Here is a 24456-nt window from a genome sequence, read left to right as displayed (position 1 = left end):
GCAGGGCTGGCTCCTGCTGGAGGCTCCGGGCGAGAGGGCCTGCTCCAGGCCTCTCCGGCTCTGGGGCTCCGCTCCCCTGGGTGGTGGACACATCACGGGGGTCTCTGCTCCGCCTCCCCCGTGTGTCTTCTCCTTTGCTGTCCCCGAGGACGCCGGCCATTGGATCTCGGGCCCACCCAGGACAGTCTCATCTCAAGACCAGCCTGCCCTTAATGACACCTGCAGAGCCCCTCTCCCAAACAGGGTCATTTCCCGGTTCCAGAATTAGGACTCGGACATACTGTGCTGGGGGCCACTGCTGGACTGTGTCTGCAGGCAGCACGGCAGGTTCCGGAAGGCCCAGACCGTGTGGCGGGGCCGGGAGGGCTGTGGGGGGCTGGGGCGGGGTCCGCCTGTGCCCTCACCTGCCAGGCTGCTGGAGAGCTGTTCCAGGGAGAAAGGAACGTAATGAGTTTGGGGAATAAGGCGAGGTCTGGGGTCCCGAGGCCTCGGGGCTCCCCGCCCAGCGCCGAGGCCCTGTCCGAGTGGGGGGCCCACGGATCCCCGGCACCCACTCCCGGATTGTGCTCTTTGATGACTGCACACGTTGCTGTGCCCGCAGGCTGTGTGGAGAGCGGCCCAGCCCGCCTGCAGCTGGGGAGGGAGGCGGGGGCCGGTGTGTGTTCGGTGGCCCCGGCAGGCTTGTCAGACCTGCTGTTCTCCAGAGCCTGGCAGCCGGGGCCAGGGACCAGGCCAGCCTCCGGTGGGAGTGTGGGGAGCAGGACGGCCCCTCGGAGCACCCTATCTTCCGGCCAGGACACTCGAGACGAGAGGAAGCCGCTCCTTCTAACACCCAAAGCCAAAGGCTGTCATTAGAATCAGTGTGTGGGGTGGGGGGGTCCCCTGGGTGGAGAGACCTCCTGGGGACCCTCGGGACATGGCTGGCTCCGTGGCGCATCCCCCAGGACCGCGTGGAAATGGGTCAGCTGGTTTCTTCTTGGCCAGGGGCGAGGCCAGACCCTCAGGGAGACTGTGCCAGGGGATGCACCGCTGGCCTGCATCTGGTTGGAGGGCTGGGGACAGGGGCTGTGTGACACTGCCCACGCCCAGGCCACCTCAGCTGGCCACGGCCACCCCGTCCCCTGGGCCCTGGACTGGAGCCGGGGGAGGGGCCTGGCACCGGTGGGCGCGGAGGGAGGGGCCGAGGGAGGGTTGAGCTGTGGGTGCCGGCTCCTCACCCTCCAGCCTCTCTTCTTTATATGGACTTGGCTGTTGCATAAGCGCCCGCCCGCCCAGGCCCGTTGACAGCTCAGCGTTCCCTCCCTTGGGGACTGTTTTGCTTTCTGAGGGCCCCGCCCCCTCTTCTCCCATCCACATGGGCCTCTGTTCCCAGCCTTCCTCCCCCACCCGCCTCCTCAGCCGTCCCCTCTGCGGCGGAGCCCCAGGGGCCCCGAGATGGGGGTCCAGTGCCAGCGGGTCCCTGAGGGGACCGGGCCAGGGAGGGCGGTGGCCGCTCAGGTGCATCACCTGCACGTGACTCTGCGGTGCCGTGGGCACCCCCAGCTCTGCACCCACACCCCGGGCTGGCCCACCAGGTGGGTTGGGGTGTCGACTCCAGTTACAGCCCAGAGCTGCTAGTGTGGGGAACAGGGTGACCCCTCCCCGCCTTCCCGTCTGGGGCACCAGGTGCCACCAGGAGAGGCTCTGAGCGGAGGGGCAGGGACTGGCCGTGGGGTGATGGACGTGGGGAAGGACCGTGCAGTCTTGGCCACCTGAGGGGGGTGACCACACGCACACACGCGCACCCCCCCACACACACACACACATGTGCAGATGGCACCCACACCGACAGCTGTAAAAATTGTTGCACAGTCACCACCTGCCGCCTCTCCTGTCTCCCCTGCTGCCTCAGAGGGAGCCTCCCGCTCTGCCCACCCTGAGCCCTCCCTGAGCCCCCACCCCCCTCTGACCATTGTAGCCCAGAGGGTTCAGCCTTTGAATGGCCGTAACATGACCCCAGATCCGCACAGCCTCCCCTCTGAGAACTTGAGAACTTTGCTTGCCGTCCCTGTCAGGCCTTGGTGGGGGGAGCTGAGCTTTGCCACCCAGGTTTCTGTGTCCGCCAAGAAGGAGGTGTGCTCAGGGCTCGGAGAGGGCCTGTCGGGAGCACCAGGGCTGGGGGACGGGAATTCAGGGGGCAGGCATCAGGGATGGGGCCTCCTTCGCGTCCCCCACTCTGGTGTTGGGATCACACACTCCCTGGCCTCCTGCCCGCCCCCCAGCAGGCCCTGTCTTGTGGCTGGAAGTGGAGGAAATGGAGGGAGAGTTGCTAAGAGTGGCCCTGGAGAGCGGGCGGGGCCTGGGGACCAGCAGCAGGTGAGGGGAGGGGGGAAGTGGTGGAGCCCCTGAAATCCTGGGCTCTGGTGGGTGAGGCGAGGTGAGCGAGGAGAGGGCTGGGGAGACCCCGGGTGGATGAGGACCTGGCCGGCAGGAAGGAGCTGGTGAGTGTCCTGGATGTGGCCCGCCTGCCTGGTCTTTACAACCAGGAGCAGCTGGTCTCCTCTGACTTTGGGGGTGGCTGCTTCTTAGGCCCCATCCCCACCGCCTGGGGGGAGGGAGCAGAGAGGTGGAGGGCGGGGGGTGGGGTGGGAGTCAGTGTGCGCCCCCCCTCCCCCGGGGCCGGGTCTGGCCGGGACAAGCAGGGCAGGGGAGGCAGGTGCAGGGGAGGGTGAGGACAGAGCATGGGGCTGAGAGGGGGCAGACCACGCTGGGGCTCCACGGGATTCCACCAGAAACTGCACGGCCGCGTGCCTAGAACCGGGGGCCTTGGAGCCAGGCAGACACGCCTCTGGGTCAGCCCCCTGCCCCTGCTGCAGGGGAGGTCAGGGTGGCCAGGGGGCCTCAGGCCGGAGACGGACCCTGCGTCCTCAGCTCGTCTCCCTGTGGGAACGCATTCAAACAAGAGGCAACACGTAGCAGCAAAGCAGGCGAGACTTTGCAGGAAAGGATCCACTCAGATACAGTCTGAGCGGGCGACGAGCCCCCCAACCAAACCAAGTGCCCCGCTCGGGGGCGTTGGGGGGCTTACACCTCTCGGCTGGAGCGTCCCTAATAAGCCTCTTCCCCCCTCGTTTCTCAGAAGAATATTTACCTCCAGGCCCTAAGGCTCCTTCACCCAGGGTTACGTCACCCACCGGTCAGACTGCGCCAGAGGGGCCCCAGGTCTTCCCTGTCCCATGGGGGTCTGTTGTCTGCAGCATCTAATTTTGGGGTGTCACATCTCACACGTATTCCCTCCAAGCCCTAACTGCCTCACCCAGCTCAGATCTTTCTAGCTGTCCACTCTTTTTCTTTTTTAAATATATTTTTATTGATTTCAGAGAGGAAGGAAAAGGAGAGAGAAACATTAATGATGAGAGAGAATCATGGATGGGCTGCCTCCTGCGCACCTCCACTGGGGATCGAGCCCACAACCCAGGCATGTGCCCTGACCGGGAATCAAACCCGGGACCCTTCAGTCCACAGGCCAGCACTCTGTCCACTGAGCCACACCGGCCGGGGCGAGCTGCCGACACTTTAACAGGAACATGGCCTAGCCCGGGCCTCCGTGTCCCCGTCTGTATCAGGGGATAGTAGCTTCATTTGCGGCGTATTTGTCTTGAGCACTCGGGGAGAGGCGCACGGCGAGCCAGTCCTCGCCTCCGTGAGGTGTTCAGCGTCGGCTCCTCGCGCTGCTGTTGGCGATGGTGTCCTTTTCACGCGGCTCTGATGGGTCGCGGTGCTGTCGTTCCTGGGGACGTGTCCCTGGCTGCTGCGGGGGTGGTGGCGATGGCGTGCTTGCTGATGGTGTCGCGTTGGGCGCATGCGAGGAAGGAGTCAAAGGCTCCCCGGAGCCAGGCATCCCGACGGGAAACGTGGCTGGTCCACGCGTGGTCGTGGCGGGACAGCGAGGCTGGCGTCTTTCAGGCTCCAGCCTTTTCTCTCCCCCCATGATCGCTGTGCCTCGGAGGCTCCTGGTAGAGGGGGGCTGTCCCCTCCCGCTTCTGAGAGGTGAAGCCGCGCGTGGGATGTTCCGGGGTTCCCGAGCCCCCACTCATCCCGCCCCGCTCTCTGTCTTTCAGCCTTGAAAAGATCTTTCGAGGTCGAGGAGGTCGACACGCCCAACTCCACCCCACCCCGGAGGGTCCAGACGCCCCTGCTCCGGGCCACCGTGGCCAGCTCCACCCAGAAGTTCCAGGACCTGGGGGCGAAGAACTCGGAGCCGCCCGCCCGCCATGTAGACGCCCTCAGCCAGCGGTCCCCCAAGGCTGCCCTGCGAAGGGTCGAGCTGTCGGGGCCCAAGTCAGAGCCCATGTCCCGGCGCACCGAGATCTCCATCGACATCTCATCCAAGCAGGTGGAGCCCGCCGGCACCCCCGGGCCCTCGCGGTTCGGGCTGAAGCGGGCCGAGGCGCTGGGCCACAAGACGCCGGAGCCCACGCCGCGGAGGACGGAGATCACCATCGTCAAACCCCAGGAGCCAGCCCACCGGAGAATGGAGACCCCCGCCGCCAAGGTCTCCGAGGTGTCTACCGCCCCCACGGCCGACCCCGCCCCCAGGAGGGTGGAGATCCAGGTGCCCAAGTCGGCCGAGGTGCCCACCGCCCCCGTCCCGTCCCTGGAGAATTCAGAGCCCACCCCGCTGTCTCAGCTGCAGAGCAGGCTGGAGCCCAAGCCCCTGCCTCCCTCGGCCGAGGCCCCACCCAGGAGCCAGGAAGGTGAGCAGCCAAGTGCCCGGTGTGGCCAGGGGTGGTGGTGATTGGGGGCGGGAACTGGCTTTGCCACGGAGTCTTGGAGAAAGAAGCTGAATGGGGGGGTGGGGGTTGTGCTTCCGTGGGGACCTAGAACACACAGGGGCCAGCGGCCGCGGGCTCAGGGAGCAGGCTGTCCAGGGAGGATGGGCCGGATGCGGCAGGTGGCACTGAGCTGGGCTTTGGGACGAACCCTCTATGGCCAGCGTGGACCGTGCCGTCGAACCGCTGCTGTGTGAGCCGGACGGCGGGGCTGGAGCTTGGAGCCTGGAAATGCAAGGCAGGGGCGTTTGCACCTTGAGGACGGGCTTTCACGTTCTGTGGTCGCGGGGCCCCAGGCAGGACTAGCAGGCGGCCCTAAGAGTGCCTGGCAGAGGCCGAGGTCCCGGGGTAGGGGTTGGGGGGTTTTGGGGGTCCTGTCCCCCCTGAGGTTTTGCATTGGAGGTTTTCTACCGGCTCCCCCAGGAGGGAGGTTGTGAGCAGAGGCCAGGAGAACATAAGAACCTCATCTCTGGACCCTCAGACTCTTTGAGCTGCTGGGGAGGGGTCCCGGGCCAGGCGTCCCCATGATACCTGCCCACAGCTACGTTTGGGGGTGCTCTTCTGATGAGGGGAGGGGGAGGGAAGCAAGGGTCTTGGGCACTGTCCTCAGAGGACCCAAACCCAGACTCTGGCTCGCTCGGGGAGCTTCCAGGGGAGGCAGTGGGGATCCCCGTGCGACCCCGGGCCCCAGGGCTGTGCGGGTGCCAGCGGCACTGTGAGCCGCGTGGCCGCCGGGTCCGTTCTGATCGCCGGACTCGGACCCGTGAACGTTCAGTAGGTGTTGTGTGCGTTGGACGGACAGAACATTCTGGGGCTTTGATTTACCTTTTCGAAGTGACTGTTTTTAGTTGTGGTTGTAATACACATAACGCAAACCCTTTTAACCGCGTTCAAGCGCACAGCTCAGTGGCATTAGTGGCACTCACATCGCTGTGCAGCTGCCCCCACCGCACAGTCACTCCCACCGCCAGCCCTGGCCCCGCCCTCCCCGCCCTCCCCGCCCCCGAATGTAAGTGGGGTCACACAGTGCTTGTCCTGCGTCTGGCTGTCACGGAGCGTCACGTCCTCCCGGTCTGCCTGCGCCGGAGCAGGTGTCGGGCTCCTTCCTGTTTGAGGCCGGGGTTCCGGGGGGTGTCCGTCGTCTTTGACGGACAGCGGCTGCCTCTGCCCGCGGGGCTTGTGCGCCGTGCCCGTGGGCGCACGCCTCTCTCCCCCCTGCCTGCACTTCCTCTCGCTTTTCCTTGTTGAGTGAGACTTTCCAGGGGCCAGCGGACTTGGGGGCCGAGGGCCCTGGGCTGGCGATGGAGGGGGGCGTGGGGTGAGCCGCTGTGTTCTGTGCAAGCGAACGTTTGAGCAGGTGGGGCCGGGGCTGAGGGGCTGAGGGTGCTTCCTGCAGCGCCGGCCACTCTGAGCAGCCGCCTGTGTGGGTCTGTTCTCGCTCCCACGTCCATGTCCCGAAACGTGACCCTGCAGAGCCACTTCCTGGAGTGCTGTGAGGACAGCCGGCCAGTGTTCGGGGCGTGTCCGGGAGGCCATTTCCTCGTAATCCTCGGCTGATCTTTGGTTGGTCCAGGGCCTCTGGCACCGGATATGTCCCCCTCCAGGGGGGTGAGGTGTTCACACGCGGCCCAGTCCAACAGGATGTGGCTGGGAGATGGCCGTGCCAGGCCGGCCAGGTTTTGGTGACAGCTGGCGTTGGATGCGCACGGAGATGGTCCCGGCTCTGGGGGGACAGGCAAGGGGTGCCTGCTCAAGTGGCAGGGCCCTGGGTCAGCGGGCGGGCGGGGCACAGCCTCCGGGTGTACAGGGACGGTCAGGCGGGCTGTGGCTGAGCAGGGGGACCCCCCAGGGGAGGACGGGGTAGGGGGACCAGGAGCAGTAGGGGCGCCTTCCCAGGAGCGTGGCCCCGCCCCCTAAGGCTTGGCCCCTGTGGGGTTAATCCAGCAAAGGAGGGGCGAGCCTAGCATTTCCAGCGGAGGCCTGAAGTGAGGGACCCCCGGCATTTCTCCGTGGAAAAGAATGTGGACATCCGGGTGGGAGTGGCCGCATTCGGCAGCCCCCCAGACCCGGCTGCCCCCGGAGCGGCCCCCAGAGGGGTGTCCAGCCCCCCTTGCAGGGGCCACCACCTGGCGCGACTGTGCCAGTTGTGTGTGTACACGCATGTGAACTCACATGTGTGCCCGTGCCCCGACCCCGGGTCTTAGCGGCTGGGGCGGGCTCTCTGAGCCAGGGCTCACCTGCGGAGCCCCTTTAGGCTGGGCATGTGCACTGACTGGGGGTGGGGCGGGGCTGGACGGCCGCTGGGAGAGGAAGAGGCTCTGTTGGGGAGGGGCTGGGATGACTCACTTTGGGAGGATCTTTCCTCTTCCAGCAGGTTCTGGAAGGAGCCCGGGCCAGGAAGGGGCGAGGCCCACTGAGGGCCGGTGAATGTGGCCTCGACCTGCTCGGCCCTGGACGTGAGGCCAGAGGTCCTGGGCATCTGCCGGGAGGGCAGGGCTTTCCTGGTGGAGGGCGTTCCCGGAATGTGTTGCCGTGGCTTCTGGGGGCCCAGGTCTGCGTTCCCACCCAGCCCCTGCCCCGCCCGCCTCTTCCTCTCCCCTCCTCTGGTCCTGGCCCTCCCAGTTCTCCCAGATGCACATCCTGCCTGTGCATCGGCCCCACGTCCTGTCCATCTCTCCTGCGGCCGGGCACTCCCGTCCCTTCCGCCCTTCCTTTGGGGGCTTGGCGGAGCGCGGTAGGAAGCCTCCCACCCTTTGTGGCACCCTGCCCCTTGCACCTGAGGCCCAGCTGGCACAGCAGGGGCAAGGATCAGGGAGGGAGTGAGTTCTGCACTCTCTGTTCAGACTCTCGCCCTCTGCCTCTGCCTCCAGGAAGCCTCCCAGCTGGCTTTGGTGCTGGACAGTCTCCTGGGACCCCAGCTGAGTTACGCCCAGATTGACCTCCCTAAACAGGGCACCGATGAAATCTTTGCCCACTCGGAGCCTCCTCCGGCCCACTCATCCCGGGGCCTCCACAACCCCGTCTCCCTCTTGTCCAGCTGCCGCCTCCACAGCTCCTCCTGCCCGGTCCTTTCCTGGCCTCCCATGGGCCTCCTTTCCTCACAGCTGATCTGCTCTGACCTTCTGACCTCCAACTTGGCTCCTCCTCACATCACTGCTCTTTGAACTCCTATGCATCCTCCAAAGCCCAGCTCAAGTGGCACCTCTTCCATGAAGCCCTCCCATGAGCTGGAAGTAGCCTCACTTCCTCTGACTCCCAGGCCTTTTTGCATCTTTCTTGTGTGTCATATCTCATGTTTGGCTTGGGATGTGAATTATTTGTACGTGAGCCTTCTTTCCTCTGCCAGGATTTTTAACGTAGAAAGTAGTTTCGCATAGTACCTTTCCTTTAAAATTCAGAAAATATAGAAATTAGAAAGAAACAGAAATTTACCAGTAGCTAAACTCTTAATGTTTGCTCTATATTGTTCAGAATTCCTTCCATGCCCCCCAGGATTCTATGTTACTAGAGGGTGGGGGTTTTATCTTTGTTTCTGGTTTGTTTTGTTTGTAAGAATCCTGTAAGATCCTGAGTCAGTGATGTGGGCACAGCAGGTGCTCAGTAAAGTCACGTTGGAGGAGCGAGGTGAGAAGCTGTTTTGTCACCCTCGCAAGCAGATACTTCCTGGTCAAATAGGAACCCACAGACCTGCCCCGCTCCCCTCTGGCACCTGGGTTCTGAGGCTGCTGCCCGTCCCTGCACTTGGCACCTTCCGCGTCATCCCTCGGTCATCGCTGCCCCTCTCTCGGCCTCCGGGTGGGAGTGGCCTCGCCTCCTCTCCAGGTCCTGCTCTCCCCCTGCCTCTGCCGGGGTGGCTCTGGGTGGGGCCGGGCTGCAGAACCCAGAATCCCGCCTGTGGGGCGGCTGCCGACTCTGCCTCACTTGGGAGTCTGTCACCGCCCCCCCCCCCCCCCCCTTGGCTCCGCGCTAACAGCAGCCAAGTTTCCCGAGGCTGCCTTATAAGGCGGCACTGCCACTCACCCAGGGCCTGGCTCGCTGCTGCTGCTGGGTGCTCACAGGCGGCCCTGGGGGAGGCCATGGCGACAGGGCCGGGTGGTGAGTGGGGCGTCCCACCTGGAACCCAGCTGAGTTCCTGGGCGTGTCTTGGCTTTACCCAGTGGGACTTTGCTTTGCTCCCCCCACACCCGACTCAGTTTCTCTGTCCGTCAAATGGGCGAGGGATTAAGTCTGCTGGCCCCAGGTGGCCTGAGCTTTCCAGGTGTCCGTCCCATGGTGTGCCAGGGGCCACGCGTGACAGTGAGCATGAGATTGGGGTGCGGCAAACTGAGCGAGTGTCTCCATAGGGTTTCTCTCCGACTAAAACTACCAGAAATGCCCGGCTGGTGTGGCTCAGTGGTTGAGCGTCAACCTTGAGTTAGGAGGTCAGGGCTCGATTCCTGGTCAGGGCACACGCCCAGGTTGCGGGCTCCATCCCCAGTGTGGGGCGTGCAGGAGGCAGCCGATGGATGATTCTCTTTTATCGTTGATGTTTCTATCTCTCCCTCTCCCTTCCTCTCTGAAATCAATAAAAATAGATTTAACAAATAATAATAAAACCACCTGGAAACATTCTTTGTTGTGGGGAAGGCGGACCCTCCTCTGAGTGTCCCTGAGGCCCCCTCACACCTGGTTGGAAGCAGGAAGGCCCCCCTTTGGGGGGACAGGACAGGAGGACCGGCGGGAGGAGTGGCCAGGCCCAGGTGCGGCCTTCCAGAGGGCAGAGTAGGGACAGCAAATAGAAAGAACCACCTCCCGCCGCCCCCCCCGCCCCGCCGCCTGCCAAGCCCTGCGCAGGGGTGAGGACGGGGGACCATCCGGGAATGCAGCCCCAGCAGCTGCCGGATGCCTTAAATAGAGCGGGCACAGCTGCGGGAGAGGCTGGGCAGGCGGGCGGGCCCGGAGGCGGGTCTCTGCTCTGCGGCTGACCACCCAGCCCGGCCCCAGGACAGAGCCGGGCCCCGACACATGGCACAGGGCGAGGCCGCCCGCGGTGCTCATCCCCGGAAGCCGAGCAGCTGCTACAAGAGCTGCTGTGTCTGCGCCCGCAGCCGGCCAGGCCCAGGGCAGCTGCCGGGAAGCGGGTCGGCACAATGGGGCCGCTGTCCGGGGGTGCCGGGCCAGACAGCCCCGCTCTGTGCCCTGTGGACAGAGGGCACATTCAGCCCCAGGGGGTGCGCCCAGACCCCCCTGTGCCCTGGAGTGTGGGCAGCCCTGCTCAGACCCTGGGATCCGACCGTCCGCCTGGAGGATGCTGCGTGGTGCACGCAGGCCTGACGTGGCTGCGTGTGGCCGTGTGTGGCCTCCCTCTCCCGTGTGGTCTCCGATTGGGCTGTCCCTGACCTGGGCTGCCTGTGGGTGTCACCGTTGCCCCCTGGTGTCCCAGCTGGGCTGTAGGTCCGAGCGTCCGTTCTCTGAGCGGGCGAGGGGAGAAAGGTGGACATGGTCTGAGGAAGGGGCCTCCCCTTCCCTTTCCCACTGCTGTTATGGGGCAACTTCTGTGGCACCCCAGGGTTCTAGGGAACCCGCTTTGGGAACCCCTGGCCTGGGAGTCCAATGTAGTTCAGTGAGACCAGGAGGACTCGGGACTGGAAGTGGCCCTGGAGGTCACCTGGTCCTCTGCGTCCTTCCAAAATGACCCACAGAGGTTCCGACTTGGAGTGGACGGTGTGAGAGCCGGGGCCCACCAGGGACGCCCTGCCCCCTTATTTGTGGGGGAAATGGTCCCAGACCCTCTCCTGCCCTGCCCAGGCCTGGTCCCCGGTGCCGGGTCCACTTTCTCGTCGCCGGGGCGGCGTCATCCCTCCGGCTTGGCCGCCTTGGAACGATAGTGACGCCAGGTGAGGCTTCCAGGGCGGCCGGCGCCGGAGGCCTGGGAACCGCGCCCACAAAGGAACCAACCGCAGCCCCGGCTTCATGGCCGCCTGGCTCGCGCTCCAGGGCTCCCGCTGTGTCCCCAGCTCCCGCTTCCCCACGGCCTTCAACTCTCAAAAGCAACGCATGGCCATTGTCCGGGAGAAAAGGCAAAGGTCCCAGGGAATCCGACAGGAAACCTGCCCTCCCGGCCGGCCCTTTCCCCAGGGCCGCGCTCACGGCCGGGCCTGCGTCCCGGGTTGTGCAAGTGTGGACAGTCCCAAAGTCACGTGCCAGGAGGTCTGTGTAAATAGAGGCTTTTGGCGAACACAGATGGACTCGGACCTCTGCACTGGCTGTGCTTTTCCATTTCCCATCACTGCGGCGTCTCTGCTCTCCTCTCGTTCCTCTAACAGCCGCTCCTGGCCGCCACGCGGTCCCACCCATCGCCTGCTTTTCACAGTGACGATTGGGGCTCCCACGACACCTCATTTCCATCTGTGCACGTGCGAGTGTCGGCTAGACCTCAGAGTGGACTTTCTGCACCAAGGGTGTGTGTGTTTAAAACAGCCGTGGGCAAACTACAGCCCGCGGGCCGGATCCGGCCCGTTTGAAATGAATAAAACTAAAAAAAAAAAAGACCGTACCCTTTTATGTAATGATGTTTACTTTGAATTTATATTAGTTCACACAAACACTCCATCCATGCTTTTGTTCCGGCCTCCGGTCCAGTTTAAGAACCCATTGTGGCCCTCGAGTCAAAAAGTTTGCCCACCCCTGGTTTAAAACGTTGAGCCCTGGCCCTGGCCGGGTAGCTCCGTTGGTTAGAGCATGCTGGGCCTCCAAGGCGATACACCAGCATCAGCCCAAACAGCCGAGGCTGAGACGGCAGGGAGATGTCGGCGGTGCTGAGTCTGGGCCTCTCTCAGGGAGGGAAGTGCCTTTTCCGGGGAGGGCCCTCGGCTCCCTGTAACCGCTTATCTTGTCCCCAGTTGGGTGGCTAATACTTTTCTTGTTGTGGTTGTTGTTTTAAAATCCGAGAGAGAAACAGCAGTGATGAGAGAGAATCATTGACCGGCTGCCGCCTGCACACCCGCCACCCGGGATCGAGCCCACAACCCGGGCATGTGCCCTTGACCAGAATCGAACCTGGGACCCTTTGGTCTGCAGGCCGATGCTCTATCCACTGAGCCACACCGGCCAGGGCCCAAACAGGGATTTTCAACCCTCAGGCCGTCCAGGGGATTCTTTCCTCTTGGCTTTTGGGATTACATTCTGCGTAGAGGCCTCCGCATTCTGCAATCACAGAGAAGGCATCCTGCCCCTGTTTTCATCTAGTGCAGCGGTTCTCAACCTGTGGGTTGCGACCCCTTTGGCGGTCGAACGACCCTTTCACAGGGTTCGCCGAAGACCATCCTGCATATCAGACATTTACATGACGATTCATAACAGTGGCAACATCACAGTTATGAAGTAGCAACGAAAATAATTTTATGGTTGGGTCACAACATGAGGAACTGTGTTTAAAGGGCCAGAAGGTTGAGAACCGCTGATCTAGTGCGTTTACAGTTTCGTTTCTGTGCACTGAAAGCAACCCGCTGGAATGCGTTTGGGTTGCACAGCGAGAGGGGGGCTGAGGTCTTCTGCACGAATGCACGCCGGCCGGCTGGGTCTGCAGTGGCGGGGCGGGCGTGTGGCGGGCGCCCTGCTTATCAGGTGGGCGTCGGGGCGGTGCTGGCTGAGCAGGAATCGTTGGCTGCGTTTCTCGTTCCCTCTGTTCTGGAACACGGTTCGCAGCCACACAGCCATCTCTGGGTTAAAACGTTTCAAGAACTCACGAGTGAAACCATCTGAGTCTGATACTTTTGTGGGAGCCTCATATGTTAAAAACGGAAAAAATGTTCCGTGTGAGGTTTTTTCCTCATATTTTATATCCTTTTTCTAGAGAAGCATCCGGAAAGCTATTTAAAGTCCCTCCGATGGTTCGGGGGCGGTGGCGTGTGGAGGGGGTGGGGAGGGGCCGGCCCCACAGCTGCCCTGCACCCCAGTCTGTCCGCAGAGGTGGGCTGGGCGAGGCGATCTCCCTCTGCGACACACGTGCAGTGCCGCGTGATGAATGTTCTGGGGGGCTGGAGTCCAGAGCCCCAGCCCCGCAGGTGGTGCCCCCTTGGGGGCGGTGGTGGGCGGGGCTTGCAGGGGACAGAGTGGTCCAGGCAGTTGGGTTTCAGGAATCGAGGTTTCAGGTCTGAGTCCAGAAGCCGCTCGGTCCCTCTGACACCGCCCGTCGCATCATCGGTGAGGCCAGGAGAGGCTGGGGGACCCCAACGTGGAGCCCCCAGGGGCTACGGTCCATGCGCTCCAAGATCCACTGGGTTTGCCTCCTGGCCCCGGGGCTGACCGTCCTCAGTTTCCCCATCTGTGAAAGGAGGGTGACAACAGCCCCCCCTTATCGAGGTGTTGCAGGATGACCGTCCTGTTAAAGGCTGGGATTTGGAGGCAGGCCGCCTGGACTCCAGCTCTGGCCCTGCCTCGGTGCTCTGTGCCTCAGTTTCCCCATTTATAGAGCTGTCCCTTCGAGGCGCTGGGAGGCTGACGGTGAGGAGGGGCACAGAATGGCGCCTGGAGGTTCCTGAGCCTCGAGCCGCAGGCGCTGGCTCCGTTCTGGGCTCGTTGGGACCGACTCCCGGGCGCCTGGGGCAGCCCAGCAGCCAGGCTCCGCCAGGGGGAAAGCCCACGATGATTCCCGGACGGGGGTTCGAGGGGACGGGAGGGTGTGGGGGACAGTGGGCGGTGCTTCGGGATGGCGAGAGGCCGGAGAAGCAGGAAGGCTAGGTCGGCTCTCAGAGCCTATCCCTGGAATGGGGGCCAGCGGGCCCCCGACAGTCCGTCTCCTCCAGGTTCCCCGGGGCCAGCGGAGGCAGGGACCTGCGGATTCCAGGTCCTGACGCGGGAAGGCATCGGCCACCGGTGTGGCGACCAGAAACGGCAGTACAGCTCGGCGTGCGGGGAATTTTCCACAAACGTGCATGTTTCCAGTCGAAGCTTCGGGGCCTGAGGACTTCTGACCAGACAGGGAGTGGTTGACACAGAGCCGTTCCTTTTACTCACAGATGTTTACCGTCTGAAACACAGATATGCGTCTATTCGTTCTCGGTCGCGGGGGCTCTTTAGGGATGCCCCATGCTTGGCTTCCTGCCTCCACCTGTCTGGAAGTGCCTCGGTCCCAGACTCCCCTCCTGGGCCCCAGGAGCCCAGCCATCCAGTGGGGCTGGCCCCCGAGCACACCTGGGGCGCAGGTGTTCAGGGGTTGGCCTCAGAGGTGAAGGAGGAATGTCAGCGAGTGCAGGTCACGGAGCCTGGCGCTGGGGGTTAGCTGATGGGCCTGTCCTGGATCAAGAACCCCGAGAGGGGTGCTCAGGGGCGGGGACCCCCCCGGGCACACATTCCAGCCGTGACCTCCCGCCCGTCGGACTGGCAGGTGGGGGCGGCCGCTTTCTTCACTCCTGTTTCCTGTGGGTGGCGAGGTGCCCTGAGATCACACATCTGGGAGCCCCCCGACTCACAGGTTGGGGTGCCCATGGCACCTCGGTGGCCTCTCAGTTGGCCGGACAGACCAGTGCCTGAGAGTTCCTGGGGAGGGTGGCCTGGCCCTGGGCGGTGACCCAGTAGCCGTGGCCTCTGGGAGTCCTGCTGTAGGTCGTTGTCTCCTGGGTCCAGAGCTCGGTCCGGCCGCCCCTCCTGTTGACAGCGGACAGCAGCCCTGCCCGCGCCTCCTGAGCCGCTTGCTCTGCAGGCCGCCCTCCAGCCAGGCCCGAGGGGCAGCTGGGGCTGGGCCTCCTCTTTCCTTACTGACCCAGCCCGGCTCCAGGGGCATCCTCCCTGGGGGCTCCCTGGGCTGGCAAAATGGCACGGTTGTGCCTCCCAGGCGGCCTCACTCAGCCAGGCCTCCCCAGAGTGGCATTTGGGACCGTGGCCCCTGCTGGACCCTGGGACCTAGCTCCTGGGGCCTCAGCTCTGAGATGAGGCCCCTGTGGTGCAGGGGAGACAGCCAGGACGCGGGAGGGCTGCGGTCATGTGGGTGGCGGCCCCCCCCTGCCCCCGAGCCCCCAGTTGCCTGTTCCAGCCGGAAGCCTGCTCTCCGTAGTCCCTGTCCCAGGCCCCTTCATCTCACCCATCCCCACGTCCACAGCAACACTTCACAACTCACCTCTTGCAGCAGAAATGGGGAGACCCAGGAGGAGGGGTATCTTGTAACAGGGCACCCGGGCTGTGTGGTCTTTCCCACCCGCCCCCCAGGCCGATCACACTGACAGACCCAGCCTCCTCCTCTGGCAGAACTTGGGGCGTCGGCTCCCTCCTGTGCCCAGGGATGGGGAGCACGTTACAGACGGGGAACCGAGCTAGAGGGGTGGCGAGCCCAGAGCAGGCCTGGATGGTGGCCTGAGCCCTGCCCACTCCCCGGGTGGCGTCCGCCTCCTGCACACCCCGCAGTCCGGCGGGGGTGGGGTGGGTGGGGGTGGGACAGGGGGCCCTGTTTCATGCTCAGGATCCCCCCAGACTCTGGTCTAAGGTCAGGCCTCCCCGAGGTGGCGGCTCCCCGCCTGCCCGCTGACTAATGCATCTGTGCCGATGGGAAGCGGGCCTGTCACTCAGGCTCCGGTTACAGAGGGCTGGGCACCTCCCCGAGCAAGGCCTGAAGCCACCGTCCGCTGCCCGCCTGCATGTTAGGCGCCGGCCCCCACCCGCAAGCAGGTGAGTTCAGGCCCCGCGGTGGGTTTCCGGTGTGGGTGTGGCTGGGAGGCCAGCCCCTGGTTCAGGAAGAGGGCGGACCCTCCGTGCCCACCCCAGTACCCGGGCCTGGTCCATCGGGGCCTCACTTCTTCCTGCAGCCGCCCAGGTCGTGGGGGCTTGGCCACGCCTGCGTCTCTGGGAGGGTGATGGGCCGCTGGTCCAGCTGCAGGGGGACCGGCAGGTGCACAAACAGGGTCGGACCCCGAATCCAAACCCCAGTTTGCCAGCAGTTCATGTAAATAGCTATTCTGTTCAGACGGGAGAGCCAGCTCAGCACGTTAGAACCCAAGTCCCCGATGTTTAATTCAGGAGGAGGCTTGCTGTGCCCAGCTCCTCGCTTGTTTACTGTGCGTGCGCGTTCTTGGCGGGCATTTGCGCCCTGGTCTCTGAGTGAGGTGGGGCCCTGGCCACCCTGGCTACCTTGATCACCTGCATAGCCCCTCCTGTGCCTTCAGGCCGGAGAGAGCCAGGCTGCAGTGGCGGAGGTGGGAAGGGGGGGCTCTGTCTGGGCCTGGAAGGCCCGGGTGCCTGGGGCCGGGAGCCGTGTCCTGTTGAATGGCCCTCGGGACCATGGTTCCTTCTTCCTCCTGCATGTCCCTGCCTTTGTCCCTCTCCCCTGCGGCTCACAGCTGGCACGGGCACCTCCCCCTCATATTGGGAGGGCTTACTGGTTCTTCCAGTTCCAGATTCCTGCGGCCACAATGAGTGAGATCTTTATCTCAGCTGGGTGGCCAGGTCTGAGCAAACCTGGCCGCTCTGGCAGGGTAAGGCCAGCTTCCAGGCACAGTAGCTACTCTCATGGTCCCATTTCCCGGATTAGAAAATCAAGGCACAGAGAGCTGCAGCCAGTGCCCGACAGCTCCACAGCTGTGGACAGCCTGGATGTGAACCCTGGGGAGGCCTGGCCGCTGCTGACCTGGGCGGCCGCAGCAGCAGGGCGTGGAGCTCTCCACGGCCGCCCAGGGCTGGGGACCGGCCAATGCACGAGGCCGGGTCCCTGCCGAGCTCTGGCTGGGATGCTGCGGAGCTGCGGCCAGCGCCCTCCTGCTTTCTCAAGGCGCCGCGCGTGATGCAATGAAAGAAAACCCCAGTTAGCAAGGAGACACCGGTATTCCCCTGCTGCCCCGGCCCCCCGCGGCCCCGGATTTTGAAATTAGATACAGCTTGTCAGGGGGTGAGTGGGAACAAATCGGAAGCCCCATGTCTCTCCCCTGATCACCAGGCAGAGAGCCCGCTGGGGCTGCTCACTGTCACCCCGGCCGCCCCGCCCCGCCCCGCCAGCTGTCTTTCTCCGGCCTCTCCTCACAGAGGAGCCTGACTTCTGCTGGAAGAACCAGCAGGAGATATTTGGGCTGGCGGTGGGGGCGGCCTTCTGCACTGCTGCACTGGGGAGGGGGCTGGATGAGCACTTCCCTGTGGCCTCTTGCCTCCCAGGCCTGCTCCCTGGCCCCAGAGCAGGTCCCTGCAGGTCCCCCCACACTCTGTCCCTGGGTGCAGGGACGGCTCCTGCAGGCTCGCCGGAGGTTTTTGGTCTTTCTGCCTGGAGCTCAGGCAGCTCCCCCACCCGCCGGCTTGAGTGCGGGGCCCACCAGGGTGGGGTCGGAAGTGGGCAAGCCTTGCCCTCCAGGCTGGCAGCTTCCTCTCTATCCCCCACCAGGAGACCCTGGCCAGAGGTCCTGCCCCGCCCCCTGGGGCGCCGGGCTCAGCTCTCGATGGGGGTACCTTGACCAGCACAGGGGCCTGTCCACGCGTCCTGGACGCGGCCCGTGGTTGGGGCCCTCGGGACGTCAGAGAGAAGGTCAGGTGCGAGGCCAGTGGACAAGCAGCATCTCCACTCTTGTCAACGCTCCGCCTCGGCCAGCGGGGCGGCCAGGACAGTAGCGGCCACCACGTGGCTTTCTGGGAGGCCAGCCCGTCCGCGTGGCCTGGGGGCCGGCGAGAGGAGCTTCCTTGAGTCCCCGACCCCCGTGGGCAGGAACCCGTGGCAGAGGGCGCTCCCAGGCAGACCCTCTGGGACCCTGCTTCTGCCCGCCAGGCTCCCGTTTCCAGGGCACAGCTCTGGAGGGTTCTGACCCTGAAATGCAGCTTCCTGGGCCCGAACCGCCCTTCGGAACCAGGGTCTCTTCAGGGGCCAGTGCTGCAAAAGGGAGGTTATGACACCCGCTCAGATGCCCCTCCCCTGGGAGCTGGGCCAGGACTCGCTGCCTTGTCACCGGGTGAGACCTGTGGGTGCTGAGGTTGTGCCTGCACCTCGGGCTGTGGGTGAGGGTGAGATGCTGCTGCGGCTGAATGCCCGCAGACTCCCCACCTCCGACGGGCAGACTCGATGCAGCGTGTGACCCTGTGACCGGGTGGAAAGTCTCTCGTCCAGGAGACGTTAGAGATGTGGCCCCGGGCTAGGTCCTGATTGGGGAGTAGCGCCAGGCCGGACACCCCGTCTCAACCCGCAGCCCCCTCTGCTCTCCGTGAGCAGTCCTCCCCAGGCCGCCCTCCCCGAAGTGCAGCCTCCGCAGGCCAGGTCCCGGGGCCGCTGACACATTGGCTGGGCTCTTTGTTTTGGGGCAGGAATGAAAGGAGAGAGTGAGTAAGAAGGGGGGGGCGGGACTGAGTGGAGGAAGGTCAGGGGGAGGGGTGGAAAGATCTGGAAAAGTCCAGCATGTGCTTTCGAGGCAGGTGCCAGGCCTGAGATGGTCCCAGGGCGGCCTGGCCGCGCCCTGCCTGCAGCTGAGGGAATGTTCTCAGGGCTGGTGTGTGCGCGGGGAGCCGGCTGGGAGCCTGCCCTTGGCTCGCCGGCTGCTGAGAGAGTGGAGAGCGATTTGTTTCCATTTTGGGGACACCGCGGGGCGGCTGTCATCCCCTCCCCGACTTCATTAATATTTCATTAATCACAGGGGCCGCTTGCCCGGACTCCGCGCTCCGAGCGCTGGGCTCCAGGCTTCACGGCTTCCTGGGATGTATTCCCACAGCCCACTCAGGAAATAGTTAGTTCCTGTTGTGGGGAGGCGGGGACGGGGCCCAGAGAGGTTGAGGAACCTGCCCCAGGTGGCACAGCGAGAAGTGGCCGCCCCGGCGTCATGTTTGAACGCAAGGTTCTTGGACTCCAGAGTCCCAGCTGGCGGGTCCCTGGGCACAGGGTCTCTGTGCCGCTGTGCCAGCCTCTGGCTGGGCGCCCTGGGGTTCCATCAGGTGATAGGGACACCTCCTGACCCCCAGGGTCGTGGCCCCCCGTGGCCCATCTGGGTCGTAGGGAGGGGGCATCAGGAGTGGAGGCCCAGCAAGCAGCGTCCCTCGGCTGCTGGGCCACAGAGAAGCCTGTGAGCTGCTGGGTGCCTCTTGTTGGCTTTGTCACGTGAATGAAAGGAAGCCCTCGCCTCTCTGCCTTTGGCAGGTCACTTTAGGACTCAGTTTCTTTGTCTGTAAAATGGGTTGAAGGGCATCCTTCTCCCTCAGAGGGTTTTTGGAGAATCAAGGAGAAGCGTGGCACGGAAGCCCTTCGTATTGCGATAGCCCAGCACTTGGCTGTACCCCTGAATGAATGGGCCCCGGGGCCTTCTGAGCCCAGCCCCTAAGGGGCACTCCCATCAGTCGCAGCCTGGGTGTCGGGAGGAGGGAGCTGGGGGAGAGGAGAGTAGGGTAGCAGCAGACAGGGCCTGGGCGGAGGGGCTTGGCCCCAGTGAGCAATCTTCCTCCTGGAGTGTGAGCCCCTCCCCCAGGCCTCCCCCTCCATCCCCCCAGCTGTTCCTGGTCCCTGCCCCTCCCCTCCCCCCAGCACAGCTCTGACCTCCGCCATGTGCTGGGCCTGGGAAGATGGACCAGCGGTGGGAGGTCCTGCTGCTGGGGACTGTGTGCAGGGCCAGCTGCACAGGAAGCCAGGCTGTGGCCCTGGAGGCCTCTGGGCTCTGTGGCTGGACTCCCAGCGAGCGCGGTGGGCCCTCCTGCCTGCGGCCCAGAGCCCTTGCCCACCCCCCCCACCCACTCCAGGGGCCCAGGAGGGGGCCGTGGCCGTGTCCTTGGTGTCTGCCCACCGGATGCAGCTCTGGCCGCAATCCCTGCCTCTCCTGGCGCTGCCTTAGCCGTGGGATGTGGGGCGCCCTCCTGGGGCCGCCCATACTGCCCTTCACTCCTGAGGCCGCCTGGGACCTGGGGCTGAGTCTGCGTTCAGTGACTGAGGGACCCCAGGGACCCAGTGCGTCCATGTTGGAGGCTGAAAAGAGGAATTCGCTCATCCACCCACCACCCACCACCCACCTGGCATGTACACGTGTGCGCAGGGTGTGTGTGTGTGTGTGGCTTGGAGCCGGAAGTCACAGGGTCAGCCCACTGTGCCCCACCAGCCATGTGATTCTGCACAGACGCAGGCCCACCGCCTGCTGGTCCTGACCTGCGGGAGGTGGTGTGACGTGAGAGCCACGTGAGGCTGTGTGACCTGCTGGGGACGGGTTCACCTGGGAGAAGGTCGTCTGGTCACACGGGGCGGGGAGGGGGGTGTGACCCAGAGCAGGGAATCAGGATGAGCCGAGGGGTCTGGTAGGGTGGGAGGAGGGGGGTGGGGGCGGGGGGTGGGGAGTGGGCTTCATAGGCCCAGCTATGCAGCCAGCCGTTTCCTCCCGTGTCCACGCTCCAGGCCTCCTGCTTAGGAACCAGCACCCCATCCACCCAGAGTGGCCAGGCCCTAAGAAATGTGAGAAGCACCCGTGGCACGCAGCTGCTTCCAGCAGATTCCCGAGTCCGAGCACTCTCCGAGCCTTGCTCTGGCCTCAGGCCATCTCCCTCCAGAACCAATGGCCTGTTCTGTGCTGGTCCCTGCAGTCTGACCCTCCTGTGGCCTGCAAGGCTCCCACACCTTCCTCAGGAGCACTGACTGAGTACCAGGGCAGCAGGGGGGGAAGCGCCATCTAACTGGAGCAACCGGGGAAGGCTTCCTGGAGGAAGTGTCGTCTGGTGGACCTTTGAAAGCAGGAGGTTTGTCTGGTGATGAGGATAGAGAGCAAAGTGGCATCACCACACCTCTGCAGACAGCCATGGGCAGTGAAGATACTGCTGATGGATGAATTGCGGCTGCTGGCACCTGGTGGGCTCAAGGAAGATGGAGGGAGGAGGTTGGAACTGGTCCTGGGTTCAAATTCTGATCCTGCCACTTACTCAACTACTCTGACTCTGTCTTGTTGGTATGTTGGGACAAATGTGGGGATTCGATGGGATAATGTGAGAAATGGAGGTGGCACCGCCCTGGGCATAGTGAGTGTATAACAAGCAACGTTGCCACCGAGGAGAGCATCAGCATTTCGGCAGCCCCCCCCCCCCCCCGCCCCCCGTCCCACGGGGACTGAGGACCAGCATCCGGGCTGTGGCGTCACCTGTGTCCTTCAGCTTGCGTGTGGCCGGGAGCCCCCGGGCCAGCCGGGCAGGGCGAGTCGGTGCGTGTGCAGGAGGCGAGGCGGCTGCCTGGGGATGCCATCCGCTCTCACAGGCCTCCCCTGCTGGCCACCAGCAGCCGTGATGTGGAAGTTACTGGTCGCCCGGGTTGCGACTGATGGAGGGGCTGGGCTCTGAGGCCTCGTGGGGGCGATGACAGAATCACAGGGGACACCTGGGTGCGGATGGGCTGCCCTGGGTGTCAGGCACCCAGTGGCATCTGTCTTTAAGGAGAGGCCTGTGAGGGGAGGGCCGGAAGCCATGTCTTAGTTTCGTGTGATCCAAGAGGTGGCCGCTCAGGGGGCGTGTTTAGGGACAGTGTCCTTCTGGGGGAGGAGGGTTCGAGGATGCTGGGTGTGAAGGAGGCGACAGGAGCCGGGAAGGTGCGGGCAGGCTCTGGTTTGCGAGTTGGCAGCCTAGGCCCCTGGGAGCAGCGGTCGCAGAGACCTTGAATGCCGAGGGGGCCCGGTCCAGGGAGGGAGGGCGTGCTGGGCTCCTGGCGCCCGCTCTGCGCTGCCGGGTTGGGGTTCGCCCAGGAGCTGTTGGCGGTCCTGGCGCAGTGCCAGCCGCTGGTGGCGGGGCCCAGCCCCGAACATAAACGCACGGGCACCCACGTTCTCTTCCCACGGCCACAGCAGCCCCTGGGAGCTGGCCCTGGTGGGAGGGGCCGAGGGACGCCCTGCCGGCCCAGCCCAGCTTGCTCACCTGGAAGCAGGTGTGTGGTCCCGGGCCGCCTCATTTCGTGGCCAGAGGTCGGGGCACAGGGACGTTTTAGAGACAGGAGCCGGCCTGGGTAAGAGGGTGCCCTCCCGGTCCCATGTGCCCCCAACGCCACCCCGGCCTGGGTGTGCCCGCCGCCCTCCTGCCTCGGCCTCGCTGGACACTGTCCCCTCTGCCTCTCCGAGCGGCCGCTCAGCAGGGGGCAGTGGAGGGCTCAAGTCCTTGGAGAGGGCTGGGTGGACGTTTTCACGCTTCTGTCCCTGGAACGTGTCTCCTGTCACCCCCCCCACCCCCCCCCCCCAGCAGCTTCCCTCCCTGCTGACATCTTCCCTGGAGTTGTGGTGCTGGGCGGGGGGCGGCGGGGGGGAGCAGGGGTGCAGGCCCCCACCAGGCTGGGAACGGAGCAGAGCTGTGTTGACACAAACTCAGGCTGACCCCACATCCTCCCGCAGCCCAACGGGAAGTGGCCTCACGGCAGCCGCTTTGGTGGGCCCGGGCCCGGCTCTGCGCTCGGAGGAGAAGGGCCCCTCCCCCCCTGCCAGGGGAGGACCCAGCCCAGTGCCCGGCCGACAGCGCGGGCGATGCCAGCTGCCTGCCGACGCTAGGCCTGCGGAGGGGAAGAAGCGTGCGCCTTCCTGAATTAAAAGGCAACCTTTACTTTTCGTGATTTAGAAAACCACGCCTACTCGTGACAGAAAGTGTTTTAAATGAGAAAACGATAGAGAAGGTGATCGATCATAATCGCCCTCGAGTCCCACAGAAACGAGCCACGGTCACGTGTTGGGGTTTCCTGCCCCGGGCTTTTCGCACACGTGCGCCTGATCCCAACGATTTAAGAAAAACAAACAAAGACGCGCGCCCCGGCCCTTCTCCTGCCTCGCACGCGGGGCCCTTCTCCTGCCTCGCTCTCGGGGCCCTTCTCCTGCCTCGCACGCGGGGCCCTTCTCCTGCCTCGCTCGCGGGGCCCTTCTCCTGCCTCGCTCTCGGGGCCCTTCTCCTGCCTCGCTCGCGGGGCCCTTCTCCTGCCTCGCTCTCGGGGCCCTTCTCCTGCCTCGCTCGCGGGGCCCTTCTCCTGCCTCGCTCGCGGGGCCCTTCTCCTGCCTCGCTCTCGGGGCCCTTCTCCTGCCTCGCTCTCGGGGCCCTTCTCCTGCCTCGCTCTCGGCGCCCGTCGCTGGGATGGTCTCCCCTTGCGCTTTGCCGGGGTCTCGCCTGGAGAAGGGCCGGGCCACGTGGGCCACATCTATGAGCGGGGAACGCCCTGGTGGCCCAGGGGCCGGGGCACAGGCTGGGCAGCGCCGCAGAGGGGGGCCTGGGCCGGGGCACAGGCTGGGCAGCGCCGCAGAGGGGGGCCTGGGCCGGGGCACAGGCTGGGCAGCGCCGCAGAGGGGGGCCTGGGCCGGGGCGGGGCAGGCGGGGCCCCTGGCCGTGCGCTTTACTCCGTGGCGTTGCCTGCACGGCCGTGTGAGTGGGAAATGACACTGTCACTGTGTTTTGTCCTGGTCCCTGTCGCTCTCGTGCGTTTGCTCACACACTCGCCCGCCTGCTGAGGCCGCCCCTTGCCGAGCTGGAGCTGGAGCCGAGGACAGAGAGGGGACGACGCCGGCTCTCCACCCCGGGTGTCTGATTGGAACGTGAGATTCTCGGACACGGAACCCCCGGGCTGCCCTTCCACAGAGGGGGCACGGGAAGGCGAGTGGGAAAGGGGCCAGCTCCTACCCCTTCTGCGGTGCGGCCTGGGGAGAGTTGCTTAACCTCTCTGTGTCCGTTTCCTGACCTGTTACCAGAGGAGAGGGCCGGTGGGCAGGCTCCCACGGGCTGTGTGAGGGCCCGGGAGGGTGCGCGTGGAGCTCTGGGCGCAGCGCCCGCACTCAGTCAGCACTTCCTCCGTCGTAGCTTGCATGAGGGTCTCCTGGGATCTCGGGGACCACAGATGGAATGCATGCTTCTCTGGAAGCCATCCAGGGGCCTGCAGCGGCTGCAGGGACAGCGGCTGACTCGTGAGCTGCTGCCCAGAGCAGTCACAGTTCTCAGAAGCCCCCCTCGTGTACCGTCACCCGGAAGCTTTGCCTCCCGGGCCTGGTCATTGGCCGAAGCACGAGGTGGCTCCTTGCAGGGCAGGGCGCAGGGTGACCCCTGAACCTGCTCGAGTGGCTGGGCTGAGGGACTGCGTGAGGCAGGCCACCGCGTCTGCTACGGCGACCTCCTTCCGCAGAGGCGGCAGGGACAGGGTGCGGCCCCCCCGGCGGGGGGCAGGCTGGCGTCCGAGTGGAGAAGGGGCCAGTCCTTCCTGCTGGCGGCCGGCCACTGCGAGGCTGTGACAGGACCCTCCATGCCTGGAACCGCAGTGTGTCCCTGGCTTTCTGGGGGCGCAGAGAGGGTTGGTGGGAGCTGGAGCCTGACCTCTGACCTGTGGCTAAGGAAGCCGGGATGAAGCTGCCGAGAAGGGGCGAGGCCCGCTGCACCCCTCCCCTGCAGGCCTGGCCCCCGGCGCGTCCCGCTCCTCCTCGGCTCCCACCCCCTCCCAGGCCCTCGTGTTCTGTGCTGTTTCCTTTCCCGCCCCTCCCTCCCTTCGGCACCGTCTGGTCCTCATTAAGGCCTTCCGCCCGCCGCTCAGCGCTCGGCCCAGAGGGGAGCTCGTGTGGGGCCTCCCCGACCGGGGGTGGGGGCTCCCAGCACAGAGCCCTCGCCTCGGGCCTCCCCAAAGCAGACGTGGTGTGTGCTGGGGTGTGTGCGGGGACGTGGCTGCGGCCGGCTGCGTGTGTAAGTGTCTCGCCTTCCCACCTGCTGAGGGTCCCTTGGCTTGGCGTCTGCAGGCCGTGCCCCCGACGGT

At 64.9% G+C, this 24456-nt stretch overlaps 1 protein-coding gene across 3 annotated transcripts in view; it reads left to right on the top strand.

The window, feature by feature from the left end:
- The window catches only part of SEPTIN9 (septin 9), a 123787-nt gene that overhangs the window by 61533 nt on the left and 37798 nt on the right, over positions 1 to 24456 (top strand). For 2 of the 3 annotated variants that reach the window (XM_036338840.1, XM_036338841.1), the window contains one exon: positions 4101 to 4736. In XM_036338840.1, the coding sequence (XP_036194733.1) occupies positions 4101 to 4736 (636 nt within the window). The remainder of the gene's footprint in view (positions 1 to 4100; positions 4737 to 24456) is intronic. The other variant, XM_036338842.1, reaches the window with a different exon arrangement.

This window comes from Myotis myotis, unplaced genomic scaffold, assembly GCF_014108235.1.
Source record: "Myotis myotis isolate mMyoMyo1 unplaced genomic scaffold, mMyoMyo1.p scaffold_m19_p_17, whole genome shotgun sequence".
NCBI classification, from domain to species: Eukaryota; Metazoa; Chordata; class Mammalia; order Chiroptera; family Vespertilionidae; genus Myotis; species Myotis myotis.
The sequence above is the reverse complement of the archived record's forward strand: the minus strand, read 5'-3'. Positions and strand labels throughout refer to the sequence as shown.